Raw genomic sequence first — 21,508 nt, forward strand, 5'->3', positions numbered from 1 at the left:
CAACATGCTACACTCTTTAGAAAGTTCTTCTTAGGAGCAAGTGGTTTCTGTATCTATTCATGGAGAGCTACTTGACTGTTTATAGGGTTTGAAGAGAGGATATAAACAAATAAAAGACAGTCTATTTATCTCACAGCAGCAGAAGCACTAATTTTTTATCGTCCTTAGCACCAAGAGTCAATTACAACTAAGTTCTCATAACCCAGAATGTTTTGAAGATGCAATACTGCTGCAGAATTCTCTGCCTCACATTTCTGTATTTACACAAAGCTGAATTAATAATGGACCTCACAAGAGATACTTTTTTACCAAGCAGGTCCTCAGAGAAAAGCAACATCTAGACAAGACACAGGCAAAGTTCTACACAAGTTTATTAACAGTTATGAACCCAAACCTACCTATTTCTCTCAGTCAAAAGTTCAAAGTCCCTCATAAAGTCAGATCCCTTTTAACAGGAGATTTAATAATGAGGGCAAGCCACAGACACCTTTCAAGTCTTCACACAGCTTGATAAGCATGTAAATCCATTGTTTCCAATAGGATTATTCTTGATATGAAGACAAGATCAGGTGCAATAAATAAACCCTTTTGGTTCTGCATTCTTCAGAACAGATATTACACACTTATTACATCAACAAATGAATCTTTTATTCTTTGTTTTGTGGTAATGCTATTTTCAAATGTTCCTCAATGATGACAAAGGGGGCTTTGTATTTGTAAGTTTTGCACAATGTATTTACCAAAAATTTACAAAATACAAGAAAATGCATTAGAACTTTCTCAAAGCACATTAGAAAATGACACGGGCAATTTAATAAAGATAATTTCGGGCTATATCTGAAACATTGACATAGCATATGTCTATCATGCAAATCTGGTTGTACGCAGCCCCAAATATCTATCCATTATGAAACTATGTAAGCACCCACTGCAAACACTTCAGTAAAGAAAACAAAAATCTGACTACTTTTGTCACAGATTCATGTTTGGGTCCCTCTGGTCACAGCAGGCTTTAGGTGTTAACTGATTTTATTTCTGCAAGCGTTGTTGGTTTTTGTTGTTTGTTCATTTTTATCAAATTATCTCAAAAGTTTTATATTTTATAATTTTTACTGCACATTCTAGAGTGAAAGTGAAAAGATGTGAATTACAACTCTGAATGGGTTGCACACAAAGGAGCCAGTAGAGTCACTCCTATCATTGTCTCCAACTTTTTCTAGAATAGACAGGTGAGTGGGAATTAAGTATCACAAGAATCAATAAAGCATGCTGTTTAAGACCATGATTTATTGATTCAGAAATCATTAATGCTTTTTACCTATATTCCTCCGCAGCAGTCATAATTTAATTATACAAGCAGAGCTTCTTACTTGCCCACAAGAATAGTAAGGAACATTCAACTGATCTAACCATCAATAAAATTTCTGGAGAGCTAGGCAGAGTCACCTTGCATTCTGCTATTTTATTTAGGCTACTTTTGGATGCTCTCCCATTTTATTTTCTGCTGCAGAACTGACTCTCATGGAGGCCTTATGGCAGCATGAAGTTGCAAGTGTTTATACCAGTGAGTTTTGAGTAATCTTTTTCTGAGAAAACTTAATTTGCTGAAAATTAATTTTCATCCTGAGCCACTAGGGAGGGCAGAATAAAGAAATTTTACGGGACAACTGAGAATTTACCATCATCTAAACAATCCTCAGGGTCTAGAATTAGTGAAAACATTTATGTTTTTAAACTAGGAATATATGACTCAGGTTTTCTACAAAAAATCCAGCTCTATTCAACAATTCACAGCAGTCTAAGGAAATCGTGTGACACAATTTATGAATAGCTGTGTCTACTCCCCTCTACTGAGGGACCTTGGCAGCTCCTTATTCTCCATCCTCTCAAATCCTACATCCTTCTAAGGCCTTCCACAACAGGATAGCCTTGTCCTATATATTGATGGTTACTAGGCACAGCACTGCTTCCAGATAGTTATAACTTAGATATATACTGCCCTGAAGAAGAAAATGACTGACACAAGATAAACCCTGCCTGTGCTGCTTTCTTTGGAACTATTTCCTTGCTTATGGCAAAGAGGATTAGGACAAAGACGGTGTATACAGCATTCCAGCTGACTCTGGTATTTTTTCTAATTAGTAATTCCTTTCATTTTAATGGCACAGATGAATATATTTTAGACATACTAAAGATTTCATTTTTCTATTGAAAAAAAAAATAGACCTTTCAGCAGAAATGTTCCTTAAGAAGTGGAATTTTTAGCTCAGCAATAAAAAATTCCCCATGGCAATACACTGCTGTGGATATAGCACTCTGTACTTACAGATCTGAGAAATGTTTATAGCCCAAAAGCACATCTTACTGTTTGGGGTGTTTTTTAGAAAAATCCTGTGTGCCTCACCAAGACTGTAGGGCTGTCCAGAAACACAAAAATCCCATAATTCAGAGTGACCAATATTAGAAACATGAATGAGTTCATGCTCTGAGCTGGGGTGTTGAAACAAACACGGGGTCCTTCCACTGACAGGAGAACCACTCACTGAATTCTGAGTTTGGTTTTCCTGAAGCTCACACACTGTTCTAGCATCTCTGCTTGTCCACTAATGTAGGCACCAGTTTGTTCCAAATTAAATGGTGAGCCCTAAACTCACACATGACAATCTACAATGGTTCACTCTGAATTTCCTGCTCACCTGAACTCTGCTTCTGCATCAACTCTTCAATTCATCCTTTTTTTACACTCGGCTTTTAGCTGATCTCTCAGCTACTTCAAGGAAGACATAGCCAGCATTATAATTTTTTATTCTAATTATCACTGGCAACAAGGCTGACATCAAACTTTATTGCATATGTAACACATACCATAACTGAGGGCTATGTTTCAATTGGTACTAATTAGTAGGAATCCATCAACAAGACTACAGCTGGGAACTTCCAAGGACTGAAATACCAGGGAAGAACCCAGCTGCATGTTTCCAGAGTATGTGCAACCCATCACTGAGGGAGATCACATAATCAACAGAACTGTTACCTCAACACAGTTGTCACAGACGCTGCAGTGAGAGCAGCGTGGAGGACGGTAGAAGTGGCAGGTGGCACACCATTTCATCCGTACTTGGATTCCTTTAATCTCCACATTCTTGTAGAGTGGAGCTCGGAAGTCATCGTCTTTATCTTCATCTTCATCTGCTGCTCAATGCAAAATTAAAAGTTAGTGGAGGTAACAGAGGGAAAAGACAACAGAGCTAATCCACTCAGTGCCTTGGATACAGGGACACTGTGTGTGCTCTTGGGCTTGTCAGAGAAATAAGAGAGTGATGGAAGTGATGGACTGTCAGAACAGGTTGTCTGGGCTGCAGAACACTTCAGTGATCAGGGCTCATTTTAACATCTCCCATATGAGTGCTGTGCAGCCTTACTGGCCCCTGGACAAAGAGAGGTGTTTGAGTCTTAGCCAGCATTTACAACCAGGATGAATAAAATGAGCTGCAAACTACAGTCAAAGAGGGGATGGAAATCACAAGCCTTTTTTGTGAAAATTTCTGCTGCATGCATTTGGGATTAATTCAATGCTAGCCTACCAGCACATAAAGTCAAATAAATTACATCAACAGATAGAAGGAGGTTGTACTAGCTCAAACCCCAGAAATCAACCCAGATGACCATGAGTGACAATTTGTTCAGCGCTCTAGTGTGAGCTCACAATCATCCCATAGACCTGTTGCCCCAGGGAGTCTGATGCCACGGTGAGATATACCATTCTGAAGCAATTTGTATGCCCCCACAAGCCCTTGAACCAGTTCTTACTTCTTTATAGTACATCCCGTGCTCACCTCTTCATACCCAGAACACTCTTGCTCTAGTAACAGTACATAACTGGGAAGATCTCACCTCTCTCAAAGGCAGCATGGTCTACTGATCTGAGCACAGGACTGGGTGTCAGGAAGTCCTGTATTCTAATTTTCTCACTCTGTGGCCTTGAGCTAGTCACTTAGCCTCTCTTTGCCATTAGTAAGATGAGGATGACAATATCGCAGTCATCTTATTAGGGACAACGCGGAGGGCAGATGGCTTATCATCTCAGCTAAGCGCTTCCCTGTTTAAGAAAAGAGGCCATTTAAAAATAAGTGCACAAAATAAAAGTCAGTCTATAATAGACAAATATATATCGGGAAGAAGAGGAAAATAATGAGAATGACGTTCATAGAAGTTCATCTTTTACTCTAGATTCCTGTCATTTTTATTTATTTCCTTTTGACAGAGAAAATCTAAGAAGTTCACATCTATTTAACACCTGGTTAAACATTATAGTGCAGCTGGCACTGCTTGACTGGCTCCAAATTAGGTGAAATTTGATAATATTGTCCCAGCGGAGCATCAATCACTGTCATTTAGTTCTATATTAAATCTTTTCTAAATATGTTATCATGATCCAATTTCCATTGACTTCAGAGGGAGTTTCTCCCTTTACTTAGATGAGTTTGGGATCTGGCTCAGCTACAGTATTTACCTTGCAAGAGTATTCTCTGGATTAACATTTCTGTGTGGAAGTAGAGTGCTGTACTGGTACAATTCTCTATAATTTTCCTTCATAACTAGTCAGTGGGACTCTTAGTGAAAGCTAGACTCTAAATCCCTTAGGCACTTCTATAAATACAATTGGTAGGTTCTTCAATACTATTATAAACTAACACATGCAGTATAATACATGTGGGCATATGAAAACAAGACACTAGAACAGTCAAACCATTTAAGCTATTGTAAAAAAAATTACTATGCAGACAAAAAGTCTGTACACTATATATACCTACTTGCATATAAACACATTAGTCTTGCAGAATTGACACACACTTGAAGAGCTTGTATAAAATAGATTCACATCAAAAATACTGAATGCCAGTTACTAGTTGGTATCTATAATTAGCTAGCAACGAACATTGCTAGTCTCAACCCAGGCTGTAAATCAGATTTGCCAGGGTAGCCCAAATTTCAGTGACTTAATACTTGCTTTCCTTCTCATTCATTTTATTGTATTACTGGCAACTCACTCACACAGAGCCAATACTGATTCATACCAGAAACATTCAGAGAGCCAACAAAATAAGAAATTAATAAAAAATGAGTAATTCAACAATATAAGAGTGAACTGGGTTTACTCCCCCCATAGCCCATGTCGTCTCTGCCAGAGAACCTGTAAACTCATATGATACAGCTAGAAATGTGATTATTTCCAGCTTTCAGTGATCTGAGCAGAACAATACATTGGCAGATGAATGTATCTTACTACACAGATTCTCCTACTCTGATCCACTGACACAGGGCAGCCAACTCTTGTGTTTTTGTAACATATCTTATGATTTTTGCTGGCTTCCTTACAGAAATCATGTGATTTCATTAGAATCTCAGCTTTTGTACTGCTTTTGTTGTTTTGGTTTTGAAGTAAATTCATAACTATCAGAAATGTGTTTAAGAAGCTTGAAAACCAAGAAGATTAAACCAAATTTCAATAACAGAAAGCAAATAGATCTACTGTATATTCATTTTAAAGCACTCCTACAATTTTTGAACTCCTTGCGCTGGCAGCTCTGCAGGCAGCGTGGGGTGGTGATAGCTTTTTTCACATGCACTTGTGATCTGAAATCAGATCTGCTCCTCTTTCCTCCCAGCACTGGTATTTATAGTCTTTTCCACCTTTTCTTTCCCTTATCATTTGCTTCCTTCATATATCTGAACTCCTACTCCATCACTTTCTTCCAGGATGACTTCCATCCCTTTTCTCATCCTTTCCCCACTCCCCTTGCTCCCAGCCCCTTCCAGATCAAGCACATGCACAGCATAGAGACATAAGGCCACAAATTAATAGAAAGAGACAGAGACAGAAGAAAGGTGAGTTGTAGAAACTCCTCTTCTTCCTGATTTGCTCCTGACTCCCTTGTGATAAGGGAGATGGGAAGGGAGAGAAGGTGATGAGAAAGTTTCAAAGTTTCTATTTGATCTCCCTGTGTGTTTCTCCTTTAAGTGCAAAGTCCAAAATAAAAAAACTGGTTTGCAAAAGGAAGCTAAAGAAGTGCAGAGGTATGAATTTACAACACACTCGGTACTGATCACTGACAGGGCACAGTGAGTGCCCAGTTGCAGGCTCCAATCTGAGGGAACTATGTTGCACAAAGGTATTAGATTCCCAGACTGAGATTTTCAAAACTGAACAACTTATTCCAGCTCTCCTCGTACCAAAAACAAAGATCATGGATGCTTTTGACAACCTCAGACCCAAAGCATGTTTAACCACTGCTATCTCTGCTGAGATGGAGGAACTAAAAAGTCCATGAAAGCTCTTTTGAAAATCTCACTAGCACCTATTTGTACCTTTAAGCACCTAAACACTGCATCACTTCATCTTGCACAAATGACTGAATCTTGCCTTTGCGTTATTTTTGCCTTTACATACAAGTATTTCCTTAACTGGAGCACTGCAACACTTAATCAGGGGTTCAAAATCTTCAGCTGAAAGGAACGGCAGACAGATGCTCATCATTAGATGCTGCTACCTGGAGAAACCTGGCACTTGCTATTCAGGGAAGCCAGCAGGACAGGTACGTTGTTCTCATCAGGTAGCAATTCAAAATAGATATTGAATTCAGTGAATAGAAGTGAGAAAGCACAGCTTGCAGAGAGCACAAATCCACTGGTTTAGCAAGACTGCCTAGAGCAGTCTCTGCTGCAAACTGCATGTGAATAATTATTGGAAGACAGATAAAATGAGGTGATAATTCTCTCATTAGGATGTGTTAAAAGAGATAGCTGCACTGTGGTTCCCATTACAAAAGCTGAGTGATCTTTATCCTATTTAATCAGCTGTGAATCAGTACTAATTTAAGCAGGCATATCTTTTTAAATGTATACATTTTTAGACAGGATAAGGCAAGCCTTAATCATTATCTTTCTTAGAGTTCAATCATTTTGCATTTGTTTTAAGGCTTTTTGGAAGGTCTGCTTTGATGAAGCTGTTTCAGAAAGCTTAGCCTCTCCCCTCCACCATGCTCTGCTACCTATTGTGAAGACAGTGACTTAAATCCAATGTGCCAGCATGACACAGGGCATGGCAATCGCAATAACATCAGTCAGGAGAGCTACTCAAGGAGAACTATTCTGTGCAACCCTGTGCCCTCAACTGCCAGTCTGAGCAAGTGCAAGGACAACAGACCCCTCCTAGCTCAGAAGAGAGATGGAGGGTATCCAGCATTTCACTACCATCCCACCTCTACTGACAGCTGAGTATAATGAATAAATAAAGTCTACAAGAAAGAATACCAGAAAAAAGGGGATTAGTCAGCAAACAGTGTATTTGGATACCTGACACCTCCTTTGGCTTGGGTTTTCAAATCCCCCCCTCAACAGTCCCATTCTCTGTTACCTCGTGGGAAAACTCCAGGGTCCATGAAAGTTGCCATGCTGAAGTTTGCCAGTACGAACAAAAACACGAGCCCATTGTACACTGGGATGGCTGGGGAGATGGCTTTTGTCAACCAGGGGCACCTGTGGAGAAGAGAAGTTATAGGTAAGGGCTCTTTTGGCTGCTAACACGTAGTTTCTTCCCATTCACCACCATCACATAGAGAAGTAGTCTTGTCCTCTCCCCACCAGCCATGCAGCCAGGCTGAATTTACAATTTAACAACAGAAATTTCCATAGAGCCAGTTTCAGTGATTTAAAGTACACTGCAGACACCCTCTGTAAAGCTGCTTTATTCCATAGCACAGAAAGCACCAATTGTTCACATGGCTCATAGGGCTTTGCAACCCTACTGCCTTATTTGCAACCTGGCACTTTGCTTCTCTGTGTAAAAGCTTCATCCCATTGTTGCATTTCTGCTTACCTTCTATATAGCCTTGTTACAGCTGGTGATACTTTCAATTTTCGCTGGTGTAAAGCAGAATAGGATTCTTAAACCACTGATCTCCACAGCAGGTACAAAGAGAAGCACTCTCACTTCTCATTACACTTCCCTGAGTGGTTTTTGACTCCAAATAATACTCAGAACCAACACTACAAATCTCACCTTGAGGGAAAGTTTAGTCAGACCAAGCATAGGCTCTGCAGGTGTCAGCAGAATATGAATGCAATGTCTAGAAGAAAGCAGATGGCTTCTGCCATGTGAACACTTTTCAGAAACACCAGAAAAGCTTGCTGTCCATCTGGCAAAGGTAACTGAGAGGAACTGAAGATAAAGAGTAAAGGAGAAAAAAGGAGGAGACTTTGGAAAAAAGATGGAGAAATGCCTGTTAGCTATATGAAAATTGTTATAGCTACAAGCTACAAAGATCACTTCCTATCAGCAGAGGAAGGCAGGACCAAGGCAGAAAACAGCCTGCCTTACCGGCAACTTAACCCAATAAAAAGTATTGTTTATACACTCAGCTATTTACAGCCTCTCTAAAGCTTCTCTCTAAACACTAAACCAAATCTACTTCTCTGTTCTGCATAAAGAGGTTTGGTGCTACAGGGTTGATGATGGGAAAAATCTGACCAATCTCATGAATCTTGCAAATATAAATAAGGAAAAATGTGGGACAAATAATCTCTTTGAAAAAAAGTAAGACACCTGACTGAGTGGCTCCTTAGATCATGCATCCACCCACATTTTCTGGATTGTATTTTGCCTGAATTACATCTATGGTTGAATCCGATTGTCTGCCAGGCTGAAGCCTGCAGAGAAAAAGAAAAAAAACAACAAAAACCCAGCCTTCTCCCAAATCTAATTCACACTGGTTTTGCTACCAATATGCTGGTTTGAACAGCTGAGAATGGTGTCACTGACCTTGAAGGGACACTGTTAAACACACTCTTGGGGCTAGCATTAGAAGGCACCACATTTTCTCCTCCCATTTCTTTGTGAGCTGGCAGGGAGAGATTGTTTTGCCCTCTCCTCTTCACAGCTTGGCTTTTAACATGGCATTGCTGCAAACCACTTTTAAAAGGACCTTTCCTTGTCTGTTCTTCAATCAGACTGGACTGGAGCAAGTAAAAAATGCGCAAATCCTACCAATGTGAACTGTAAAGCTGAGAGCAAGATATATCTATGGCCAGGGACAAACGCCCAGGCTGACTACCGGAGAAGGAAAAAATAATTCTCACTTGAGTAAGGATTGTTTGCTATAGCCTGCAGAGGGGAAGCAGAAGCATGAGGTTTCTCCTGGGACTGGTCTTAGCAGGGAAAGGCCCAGGAAATTACCACCTATTAAGAGAGGTGGAGGAGAGCCGAATTTGTCTGTGTTTCTCCTGCATTTGGGATCTCATCCATGTGGTTGTGGAGCTCAGGTAAAAGAACAGGTCTTAGAGAAGAGAAAGCTGATGGAGATGAACTAGCTCAGTCAGACCCAGCTAAAGACAGCTTGACTCCATGAGGTACCTTAAGACCCTTACATGTCCCAGGAGCTGGAATTTCAATATGTAGCAAGGTCATACTGACTTGCTGCTGTGCTCCGTTTTCCTCAAAGCAGCTGCCGATGACTGAAAACCAAGGCAAGGCAGAAGTTTCTCACTTGCCACTAAATGTGCTGCAGTGACCTTGCCAAGCAAGCTGCAGGTCTGTCACTAACAACAGTTTCTGCCAGATCCTTTGGAAGAAAGCAAAAGAAATCCTGAAATAAGCAGTTATAGAATGAATTCTACCCAGGGGAGGGTTCTTCCCTCCAAATTATAGTAAAATTAGATTCAGTAATGGGCATGACTGACTTAATTTCTTCCCGTGAAAAAACTGCCTACACAGAGAAAATTATGAAGTTACCCATTGCTTTTCAAGCATGGAGGAGAGATTTTCTTGGCAGTAAAGTCAAGTAAGTTGGCAAATCAAGGGACAGGAAACCCTTTCTTACAGATAACTAGTTATTCAGAACAAGATTATAATGAAAGAGACTGTCTCAGATGATTAATATAAGCTTTCGTTAACATTCTCATTTGTGATTTACTTTGTCATGTTCCCAACAAATACATCAAATTACTAGGAAAATCTTTAGCCATAAGCTAAACTGAACAGCTCATTTAATGGGTAAATAGTGTATCTGAAAATATTTCACAGAAGTTGGAATAAAGGACAGAGTGAGTCATTGTACATATTAGCTAGAAGGTCTGTTCACAATCCTTACATTTTTCCCTCCCAGAATCTTTATGCAGCATCACAGATTACATAAAATTAGATGGGACAAAAGGGCCCTCATTTGTAAACTAGACTGACCGACAGAAATAGATGTGGAGATCAAGTCCTGGCTCGTAACTGTAAAAATGTCTAAAAAAGAAAATTAAATTGCTACAAGGATTCTCCAAAATTATGCATCCTCCCTGTCCCTCTCCCATAATGCACAGATAATTTTAGGCAAAGTAACAGAAATTCTAATCAAAATCTGGCAGGTTGTTTTATCACTAATCCATCATGCAAAAGTCTGACTTCTGACCCTCTGCACTCTCTGCCTCAAGAAGGAAGCTGCAGAAATGTCTGAGCAGGACCTACAGTGAGTTTCTTTTTACTTTGTGCATATCCTTTCTCCAGGAGATCTGCTTCCAGCAGCAACAATGCCCATCCATGGGACAAATCTTGCTGAACTTTTCAGCTGCTTTTTCTAACAGAAGTTGTTATGAATCTAGATAAACAACACATGGATTCAAAGCTGTCTTTGGTGAACCCAAAATTTCAAGAGTCTTGTGTCTTCAACTCATCTCAGTAAAATTATATAGCATGAAGGGTAGCGCAAATTTTATAGGGTCATATAAAATAAGTAGAGCCAAGAACAGTGTATAATGGAGCACCACCACCAGGTTTTTCTGATGTGCACTGACATCGAGGAGCAAAGGCACCAAATCCTAATCCAGAGCTTTTCCTATTACAGCTCAATTATTGTCAAAGCAAGCTGCACCCTTTGTGTTTGCTGGAGCACCTGCAGAAGTCAAAGGCGATATCCTTGGAAAACCAAAAAGTTAAGTGATGGAATACAGCACCAGATGTGCTATGACTTGCTTTTTGCATAATCAGCTAGACATGCCTCACCTGGCATATCTAAAGCTCAGAACACTCTCTGTTCCCCATGGCTGTTATTCTTCACTGCACAATCAACATTTCGGTTCAAGATAGATGTGAAAATAAATGTACAATGGGTGTTCTATTGATCCCTTACTTGAACGAGGACATCCGAAGGATAATATTGCTACTGTTGTGGGTACCAGCCATGCTACATCAAGAACTACTCAGGAGAGAAACCTTCAATGGTTTTGTTTACTGTAGAAATTAAGAGCTAGCACATGCCACCGTGGCATACTAGAGATAATTATGGATCTCAAATTCTTCTGAACGAAGCACACAATTACACAGGCAGCATTTTCCTCATAATTATACTTCTCCGACTTAGAGTGATTCTGCTCATAACTCAGAAGAGAGTAATTCAGGGTGACAGATTTAATCTCATTTATCCTATTTACTCTTGAAACCCTATCCTAATAAAATGAAAAGTTAAAAAGATTAACAAATAGGATCACACAACTTGCTAGATGTCTGATAGATTTATGCATCAGCTGCCTTCCTCTGCTAAACTAAACATCAAATAATCCTTTCTGCTTTTTAGCTTGGTAGCAAGACATGTTTGTATCTTATAATTATAGTTTACCTATAATTAAGTAATTGAATAGGACACTTTTCTTGAATCCTGCTCTAAATTAAGATTTGGTGGTTTTCATTAAAATCTTATATATGCTTAAGGAGGCAGCAAGCCACAAAGGATGGAGCCTGGGATTTCAAGAACCGAGTTGTAGTCTTGGATCTGACACTAGCTTGCAGTGTGACCAAAAGCCATCTGCTTCCCTCCTCTGCCCCGGTGAGGCCTTCTGCAAATGAGACACAAACTGCTGACAGACCATGCTTCCCACTGCAGGACAGGGAAGGGATCACCTTTCATTTTGCAAATTTCAGAGCATCTCTTTTAGGGTCAGGCTGGTGGCCCTGGTGTTCTCTAACCTGGAGCCCAGCTCTGGGCACCCACCACCCTCTCCTGAACTGGGCAGGGGTGAGGCACACCACTCCTGCTGACAGGCTGCTGCGTGAGGATGTGTCTGTGATTTACCTAGGAAACAAGGCCAATGGTTCATTTTACACTTTGCTTGGAGCACAACAAGCACGTGTGTGCACAGGCTCCCTCAGGGTGCTGGGTGCCTGAAGGCCAGAGACAAGTAGCAGAACATGGAGCAGGAGGCTACAACCTTTCTAACAGGAAGACTGTGAAATTTACTGGTGTAGTACACAGAAAAAACATGGGAACCTCAAGAGTACTGACAGACACCCAAACTTTGGATACTTACCCACACCTAATAAGAAGGCCCTGAGGATTGTCTGTTTGGCTGCTCAGCTGCTCCTAATATTTGATCTGAGATTACCACACATCCTTCCCCTCAGTCTCAAACAGATGGCTGATACACAATAAAACAATTTATTTCTGCACAAATCACAAGGCATTGGTTTATAAGACAGAAAAGAAAGCATGTCTTAACTTGAATCAACTTCGTCCACCATTAGAGTGTTAAAACAGTAATATGAAGTAGCTGATTCAGTGCATGCAAGTAGAAGCAGCTCAGTGAAGTAGGGACTAATTAGATAAGAGGAGTCAACAAGGAAACATAATTTGACTAAGCACTGGTACAAATTTCACTGGAAGCATTGAAACTGTGTCCATAAGTCTATAGCAGCCTATCCTGGTTTGATTCCTCTCCAAGAGTTTTTAGCCAAACCCTGACTGTTAAGAATATGTACCAATTTGGGTACCGTAAAATCCATGTAAGCAATTTCTAATCATCACCAGATCTGACCAAAGAGTTAACATTTCTAACATTACCCTGATATCTAGCAACCCTGGGAGCTGGATCCAATGTCCTGGGCTGCCCAAAAGCTGCCCTGCTCTGAAAAGCACAACAGTCTGGATGGCTGAGCTGATACATCAGAGGAGAGACAGATACACAGAGGTAAAAGTCCTCTGAATCCAGCACTGTATCAACTAGACTATAAATGAAAGGGCTATCAACTGACTGATTCTGAACACCCACATTTTAGAAGAATTTGGAATTAGGTAAACATGGTACCTTAAAGCTCATTCCACCAACGTGTACATAGGACAGAGAAAGTGCAAAACAGCACCCTAAAGTCTGTACATCTCCCAGTCTGCACCACAGAGCAGAGAAGGGCAGAGTTCTCTTAGTCTTTAGCAGTCAAAATCTAACACATTTCTCACATATCCCAGTCTGCATGATATTTTTCCATTTATATGTTCTTTCCTACCCTGAAATCACAGAAAAGTACCTTTCTGGAATAGTAACAGAAGAAAAAAGAGAAAGCTCATTTTCCATTTTTTGTCACTACCAAAGATAGCTTGGAGATTATTGTACATCTAAAAATGTTTTCCGAGGTGCTAAGACATCTGCAGGTTTAACAAGGCATCACTGGAAACAGTCAGGAGAGAATGTATCTGAGTGTCATAACCAACATGAAACAAAGCGGCAGATATTATGAAAATAGCAGAAGGTTCAGGATAGCCACATCCTTTGCTCAGCTCTGCCACATCAGATTTTGATAAATGAACTAATTTCTGCACCATAACTTACTCACTGGCAAGACTGCAGATAATATATTGTTGCCATAGCACTACACCCTCACTGTGAGTACAGCAGTTGTACTGATAAAAAGTGATATCAAAGTAAAGGATAACAAATCCAAGTGTTACATAAAAATGGGAAAAGGAGAAGTAAATACTGGAGAATTTACTACTGAAAAACAGAAACTGATGAGAGCTGAGTGCCACATGGAAGAGCTCATGCTGGTGATAAGTGGGAGATACCAAAACATCTACTCTGGGTTTCCAGGTGCAGTTACTCATCACAAGAGGCAAAAAATCCCCCCAGCATCCCCCACCAAAACCTTCATGAATTGCATGAGCCCTCTCCTAATTGAAAAATAGCTGAACAGTAGAGGCAGAGGTTCAACTCCATCACCTGCTTAACTGTGTTTAATTATGCACAAGAAATGTGCTGGGCTGAAATTCACTCAGGTTTAACAAGAGCTGATGGGGTTTCAGTGAACCTTCCATTACACCCTGGACTCTGTCCAAAGCCTCATGGTTCATGTCTGGCAACGTACAGATCAGAGGAGCTAAATCAATTAAAAAGTCAACTTGAGATATAATGGTCCTTGGTGAAAAATCTTATCTGGGCTATATATCACCCCTCAAAGTAAAATACACTCTACCCTTTTCACAGAGCTGCTTGAAAGCTCTGGAGCATGTTCCCTTCCTCCCTCTTTAAACAATCTCCAAGTATCTAAGAAAAGACACTATTGTCATGTGAATTGACATTGGAGAAATACAGAGAAGGAATATCAATAACTAATTCTAAGTGAGACAACCACAGGGGTAAACATATCCATCATCATCCTCAAGTTCAGTAGCCACCCAGCCATCCCAGACCTACTGCACAGGCACAGATTGACCCTGCAGCCAGAGAGCAGGACATACTCTTGTGAGCTAAACACACAATGAGACTTTACATCACGTGCATGGTGAGTAGACAGGACTGGATCCTGCTGGAGTCAACACATACGCTTTGCAAAGATGCTCTGGGCATGCTCAGTAGCTGCTGGGAGCCCAGAAACCTGGTAGAACACCCATACAAGTAGAAAAGACATCAGTTACTGCTGGGAGCAACTGCATTCAGTTGCTCACAACAGCAGGCCTCGGGTGGGCAGGCATCAGGATCATTTGCAAATCCGGATGAATCCTGCAAAATCCTTCTCTACAGAGTGTTTTGAAATTTGCATCGTCCTGCAGGAAATTAAGAACCTATACAGAGCTGGTTAGCACTTCCTGAAATATAAGAAAGCCCAGGACAGAGTTTTTGTTTTGATATACTTGTAGAGGAATATTCAGTAACAGCATAGCATCACTTGAAGTGCCCAGATTTTTATTTGCACATCAAATTGAAGGCATTCATTGCACATTGATTCTAGGGTATACATAGGCTGGATTTCAGAGTCCACAATAACATTTTTATATTATGAGAAGGATAATGCTCACATCAAAGCGAGACAGTAGATTTTCACAGCACTTCAGGCATCTAATGGGCTGCAAGCAGAGTCACCCTGAGCAGCAATAAACCCTCTGATGCCTCATGGAAAGGAGTCGATTGCCAGTGCATGGGCAAATCTGAGTGGACTCTTAGTGCAGGTTACAGTGAGCGCATAGATCCAGAGACAAACCTCCTTATGGGAAGCTCCTGGGTTTGCTTTCTCAGCCCTGGACTTTGCAAAGCCTAAAAGGCCACACAAGCTGGAAGAGGCAAGGACAAGTGTAATCCAGGGCTTCTCAAACATGCACCAACCTTGATCAGTACCATGCTGAGCAGCTGGAACCGAACCCTATTTTTTCCGACAGCTAATAAGAGAGCTGAGTGTATGGGTGGTCTTTGGGTCATGACAGAAGAGGAAGGCAGTAAGAAGTCACTGAAAAATAACCACAGCAGGAGAGGCACCAGTTGCCCTGACACACTGAAAATTTTAAATCCATTTGGTTAGAAAAAGAAGGAATGACTGCCCAGCAACATTCCTTTGCAGTTCTGTCTGTATATGGTTGGCCACCAGCATCTCTGTACTGCAACAGCTGAATGGCTTCCAGCCCATTCCAAAATTCACATAAGGGAATTACCAAGCCACAGAAACCTTGCTAAATGGGAAATCAGAGAATTACCTCCAAAAGATGCTGTATGAACCAGTAACTCATAACACAGTTGAGTTCTCAATGCATGTGGCTGCACTGCCCTTAGTCTGTGTTCCTGCGTGCACCACTTCCAGCAACAATCACAGTCCAGCTACCCAGCACAGTATCCAGGGAGGTCGCAAGATACTTCAGTGTCTGAAAGGTGCACACATGCTACACAAGTTGAGTTTTTCTGCACATTTTTGAAGACGCCATGTGGAATGCAAACTTGTGCTTCTAATTTGTAAACATCAGGATTATTAAATTAATGCCACATCTACTATAGCAGTGCTAAAATGAGATGGCCCCTCATCTTGAGTCCATCAGTCCCATTTCCTTTAGTAATGAAGAACACAGTTTGTTTTATACCACTAGTGACCATCATGATCTTCCAGATCTCTCAGAAATCTGTAACCCAAGTTTTTCTTTGATAGTTACAATTGCACTTCCCAGATCCCATGCCTCTCTGATGGAAAAAATGCACAGGATAGCTCTTTCTCTCCCTGACTGAAGGCTGTTCTCCAGTGCTTACCGTATTGTCCTCACCCTTGTCAATACACACATGAATTCACCAGTAACGCAGAAAGGTGAGGTGAGCTGCTCCTACAGCGTTGCCTTTTAAAATAAATTCTAATTATCAGCAGCCTAATTCAGACACACTTGAGGTGATCCCAACTACTGGCACAGAAGGATTTGTGCAGGTTCTGCCCACTGTATTCCCCAACCACATACTGGCAAAACACATCCAGTACACATTCAGTGTTTGAATTCATGAGATAGTGGTGTAGTGGAAGCAAGGTAGCTCATAAGTATGCTGTGATGTGAGAGAAAAACAGGTAAAGAAATACTATCAGATAAGGAGGGGGGTGGTGACATCAGTGAAGAGATACAGTCTATATTACCCTTGTTGAAAAGTTAATTTGACTTTTAAGATACTCCTTTTCCACATGAGCTCAGTAGAAAGAAATTAAATTTCACAAGATACCATCCCTTTACAGCTACTGGAGAAATTACTCAACTAAAAGACAGCATCTATTAGATTAAAGTATGTGCCACTTAAATTAACAATGAGCCAATATGCATAAGAAATGTTCAATATGAGCTCTGAACTCTGTGATTATGTCTTCAGTGGATTAGCAGAGAGTGGGTAACATAATGTGCTTTCCAAGATGCAGGGGAAAAGAAGAAAAGCAGCAGACACCAGCAGAGACAGCCCAAGTGTCTGAGCTTCATCCTGGACAGCCTGGGTGTCAGGGTGCCCATCACAGGTCTGCATCAGAGAACCAGTTGCCTTGTTAAAACTGCGCTGAAAAGAGCTGCATGGGGTAGTGGATACTAGTAGGGAATATCTTATTGGAGGACCTTATCTCTATCACATGTGCCATTTCCTTCATGAACAGCCAGTGAGTTGCTAGCCTGCCCTGTCAGGGATGTTGCATGGACATGAAGGACCATCCAGCTGTAGGTGAGGTCTGATAGTGCTGCCACAATTCAGGTATCTGGGGAGGGCATACATCCTGATATCCAGCTGGCTCTGACAAATCTGCCAGACGCTTTTTGCAGTGCTGGGGCAGCTAGAGAGACTTGTGCAAAGGAGGGAAATGAAAATCCTGTGAAGCTGGTAATAGCAGTTAAATTTCTTCCATGACTTGAGAGAGTTGTTCAGGAAATTTACAACTAATTTAGACCAGAGGTTCTTGCAGACTTGTCTGGATCATGTACTGCCTTTGAAATCCGGAAACAATACCTGTCCATGACCTGAATAACACACTTCAGAGCTGCTACACAAGTTCTTTTATCTATGCAATAGCTTGCTTATGCAGGGAAAGGAAGCCAGTCCTTATCTGAACTCTCGTTTGAAGATTTCTAGACATTTATGCAGCAAAATTACTGCAGTTACTCCAAAGTTTCCCTGTATGAACCAGAAAGATTAGTGATTTCATATTTTAAAGAAGCGATGCACAATACAAAGAGATAGAGGTACCTCTATTGCAAATAGATACAGAAGATAGGGTAGAAAGAATAAACATTGTCATATATTAAGTACTGTGCAAATATATAATAATAAAATAAAAGCCTCTCTTAGAATCCCATCTTTAATTTCTCTTTGGAATATCTTCCCGAGGGGTTTTTATGGAAACCTAAACTGGGAGTGTGACATTTATATACCTTATTTTCACTATACTGAAAAAGAACATTTGCATACCTGGTATAAGGGGGCCCTAATATATTAAGATGGGGGGGGGGGGAAACAGAGGGGGTAAGAAATAAAAATTACTTTAGCTGAGATTTAAGAGAAGAAAAATTAAGGAGACCTTCATGCTTCAACCTATAAAACAAACTGCATTTGGGAAGAACATGCCCCTGTGGCCACCTGCTTAGGGACTTTTTACCCCTTCTCAAGCCACCAGCTGTTACCAGCCACCTCTCAATACAGGACATCAGAGGAGAATCATCAGTGATTCAGTCTTTTTTGGCAACACCTCTACTCATAAACTAGAAAAGACCTAACAACTATGGCCAAGGCAATAAAACAGAATAGGGCACGTTCTCCAATTCAGCACCCTGCTATCACAGACCCCATGTGTACCATCTCGCCTGGCCACGCACTGTTCTGAAACCAAGCAACACTTTATACAGCAGGTCTTTTCTCTGCAGGATGGATGCCAGCAACAGCAGGGCAGAACTGGGGTCCCCTCAAACCAGTTCACAGCCTGTTTCTGCTATAGGACTGGGACTGTTTTGGGGCACAAGGACACAGCTGAAAAATCCTCATTTCTTCCAGTAGAGGGTAGTGGGACACACAAGCCAGAAAGAAAAAGTGTAAGATTATATTGCAAGCAAGAGATGTATGCCCCTCAAAACAAAACCAAGGGTGCAATAATAATAATAAAACAAAATTACATTGCTTAGCCCAGTGGAAATGTTACAAAACTAAATGCATTAATCAAATGCAGAAATGCATTGAACTTCAGCTTGTTCTCATTATCTCCACCTTCCCCCAGTAATATCATCATCTTCATTCCCCTTTCTAGTTTTGGGAAGGGACACCCCTAGGCAGCAGCACGGTCAGAACAGCCTTTTTCTGAACATCTCTACAAGAAATCTGTCTTCTCTTTCCCTCTGTGGAGCTATTCTCCTTTCCTTGAGTCTCCCAGAGAAATCACTGAATAACTTTCAGGCTCTGTTTCCTCTTTTCTCCCTTCCATCATCCTGCTACTAAATTAAATGACTGAGCAGTGACATACACGTCCTCATGCAGCAGAGGAACACGGTGATATTGCTGCTTTCATGTGGGTCTGTGGCACCACAAAGGCATTCTCAGGTGCCTCCACGGGTCTTGCAGCCCATGGGCAGATCTGCAGATCAATGTCCCAGGCTCAGAGGCAAAGGTGACACATGCAGGAAATTCACAGCTGTTCCCATGTGCTCAACAGGTTCCAGAAAGACCCACTAAGGTAGAAGCACAGCCACAGTCTTCTCAAACTATTAAATGAGTGTGACTGCCTGGCTTAGATTAAGCATTTCCAATTTTAACAGCACAAACCAAGCCTAAATCCCGAGCCTCCTGTGCCTGCACATCAACAACTGCAACATCTCTGCTTACCATCTAACAGGATTAGGGCAGGCTTCTGGAGGCAGCTACTCCTGCAGGTAAAATCTTATTACAGGACCTATCAAAAACAAAAATGCTTTTGGGGACCAATAAAAACTTGAAACAATCCACAGTAACTGTCACATTAACAGTCATTTTTTTATTTAACTGATGAAACATAGCATCACCATCTCAGGTCTAAATGTTTCTGTCAGCTTGGACAAAACATAAAGGGAGTCTTCCAGTATTTGTTTTGGTGAACAGGTATTCAATTCAGGTTGACAGAAAACAATATTACTTTGCTTAGAAAACATCCTAAGAGACTATAGCATCTTAATTACAGAGACAGGGAAATGGGATTCAGTCTGGTATATAGATTTGTTTCTTGCCAATTCCACTCTGAAGTGCAACAAGGCGGGGATCTCACCAGCAGCCATGATGGCAGCGGAAGTGTCATTGCTTTACTTGTATATTATTTGCTCTACCCCAAAATCCATCATTTTTAAAGACAGAAGAGTAGCTTGCTCACATACCACAGTGGACATAGGGTAGCTCTTTTCCCTACTAATACCTCAATATTCACTAAAAGCCTATGAGTTTTGTGATTTTGGGGGTTTTTTGGAAGAACCACAAAGTTATCAGAAAAGGTACGGTATGCTCTGGGCCTGATGAACTAAAAATCTTCCAACTCCATTGCCATAATTCAGGAATATAAATCAGGATTACAATTAACAAAGCTTAATGTGCTCCTGAGTCAATATGGGACAATTAGCAGCTCCTGTACCAAAATAGAAGACTATGGAAATGGCATATGTGTCACCATCTGCTAACGATATGCAGTAGGCAAACCAATTCAGGGGAAAAAAAAAAGAAAAAAAAAACCAGTTTCTTGATGAAATTTATTCCCATTTCCAAGAATCAAAGTGAATATTCAGTTTAAGCATTACACTTTCCAGATTCCCAGCTGGGATCAGAATGAGAAGCGTCAAGTGTCTTATGATTTAACTGTTGAGAAATTTCCAGGCCAAACTTTCAAGCAAGAGGTTTGGCTACAGATCTGAACTGTGGGATGTTTTGTCTGTGGAGTTCTTCCATTGCTTCCAATAGCAATAGTCAGCATTAGTATGCGTACTTTTTAAATACCCATTTGCTCCTGAACTTTGTTGAAGTTCATAATTCATGTTTTTTTCCCTTGACTTATTTTAAAGAGATGGACCATCATTCTGCTTTTCAGAAAAATATGAACATTTACTTCTTGCTGAACAGTTGTCACAGTGTAATGAAAATAATTTACTGTTCAGTCTTTCTGAATGAACCCCTTATCCCTCCTGCCCTTCCTCCCTCGAATATTTCCTGAAAATCATATGCCACAAGCAAGCTAGCTTTGGCTTACACTAGAAAAAGTCTTAAACTCTGGGATACCTTACTTTCCTTTCCATTCCTCTTCAACAGCAGACAGCCTGCCACAGTGGTTAGGGGAAGTGTGGAACTGCACATCACAGGAGAACAGCCAGAGACATAAAGCTTGCAAAGTTAGAACTGTGTTTTTGTGTCCTTTGATTTGAGGGGGGAAAAATAAATAATAAAACCAAAACCAGAGTATCCCAGTCACTACAGTGCTTTTCTGAAGGTTGTTATATAAATTTGTTACATAATACAAACAGCTCAAATCTTCCTTTCTCTGTCACTCTCAAAACTTTTGATAGGAATTTTTTCTTTTTTTTTTTTTTTTTTTTTAACATGACTACTGGAAAATCTAGACACAGAGCTACAATTCATATTCTGAAGAAAACTTCGAAGGAAACTTGTAACTTCTGAAAATGTAGCACACTGTACCTGACTCCAAAGGGCAATAACACAGTAAAAATGAACCTTGTTCTGGGAAGTGAAATCCCTGAAGTACCCTTTGGTGAATATGAAAAGCAATTTATTTTTCAGAGCCAAAAAAGTCCCTTTTTCACATCTTAATTTCAGGATGCACATTTGAATCCTACAGAAGAAAATATTTTTTCACTTATTTACTGGACTAAAAAAAGGTTCTTTTTAATTTACCTGAAGAAATATAGTCAAGTAGCTAGAGTAAGTGACCCAGTTGAGAGTTATTTTTTTCACCAGTTTGCCTATATATTTCACA

At 40.6% G+C, this 21,508-nt stretch overlaps 1 protein-coding gene across 2 annotated transcripts in view; it reads right to left on the reverse strand.

Moving 5' to 3' along the window:
* Positions 1–21,508, reverse strand: part of ZDHHC8 (zinc finger DHHC-type palmitoyltransferase 8) — a 121,353-nt gene that overhangs the window by 21,720 nt on the left and 78,125 nt on the right. For both annotated transcript variants that reach the window (XM_033008250.2, XM_033008251.2), the window contains 2 exons: positions 7,418–7,539; positions 3,035–3,192 (listed from right to left, as the gene is read on the reverse strand). In XM_033008250.2, the coding sequence (XP_032864141.2) occupies positions 3,035–3,192; positions 7,418–7,539 (280 nt within the window). The remainder of the gene's footprint in view (positions 1–3,034; positions 3,193–7,417; positions 7,540–21,508) is intronic.

The sequence above is a fragment of the Tyto alba genome, unplaced genomic scaffold, assembly GCF_018691265.1.
Source record: "Tyto alba isolate M040663 unplaced genomic scaffold, T.alba_DEE_v4.0 Super-Scaffold_44, whole genome shotgun sequence".
NCBI lineage: Eukaryota > Metazoa > Chordata > Aves > Strigiformes > Tytonidae > Tyto > Tyto alba.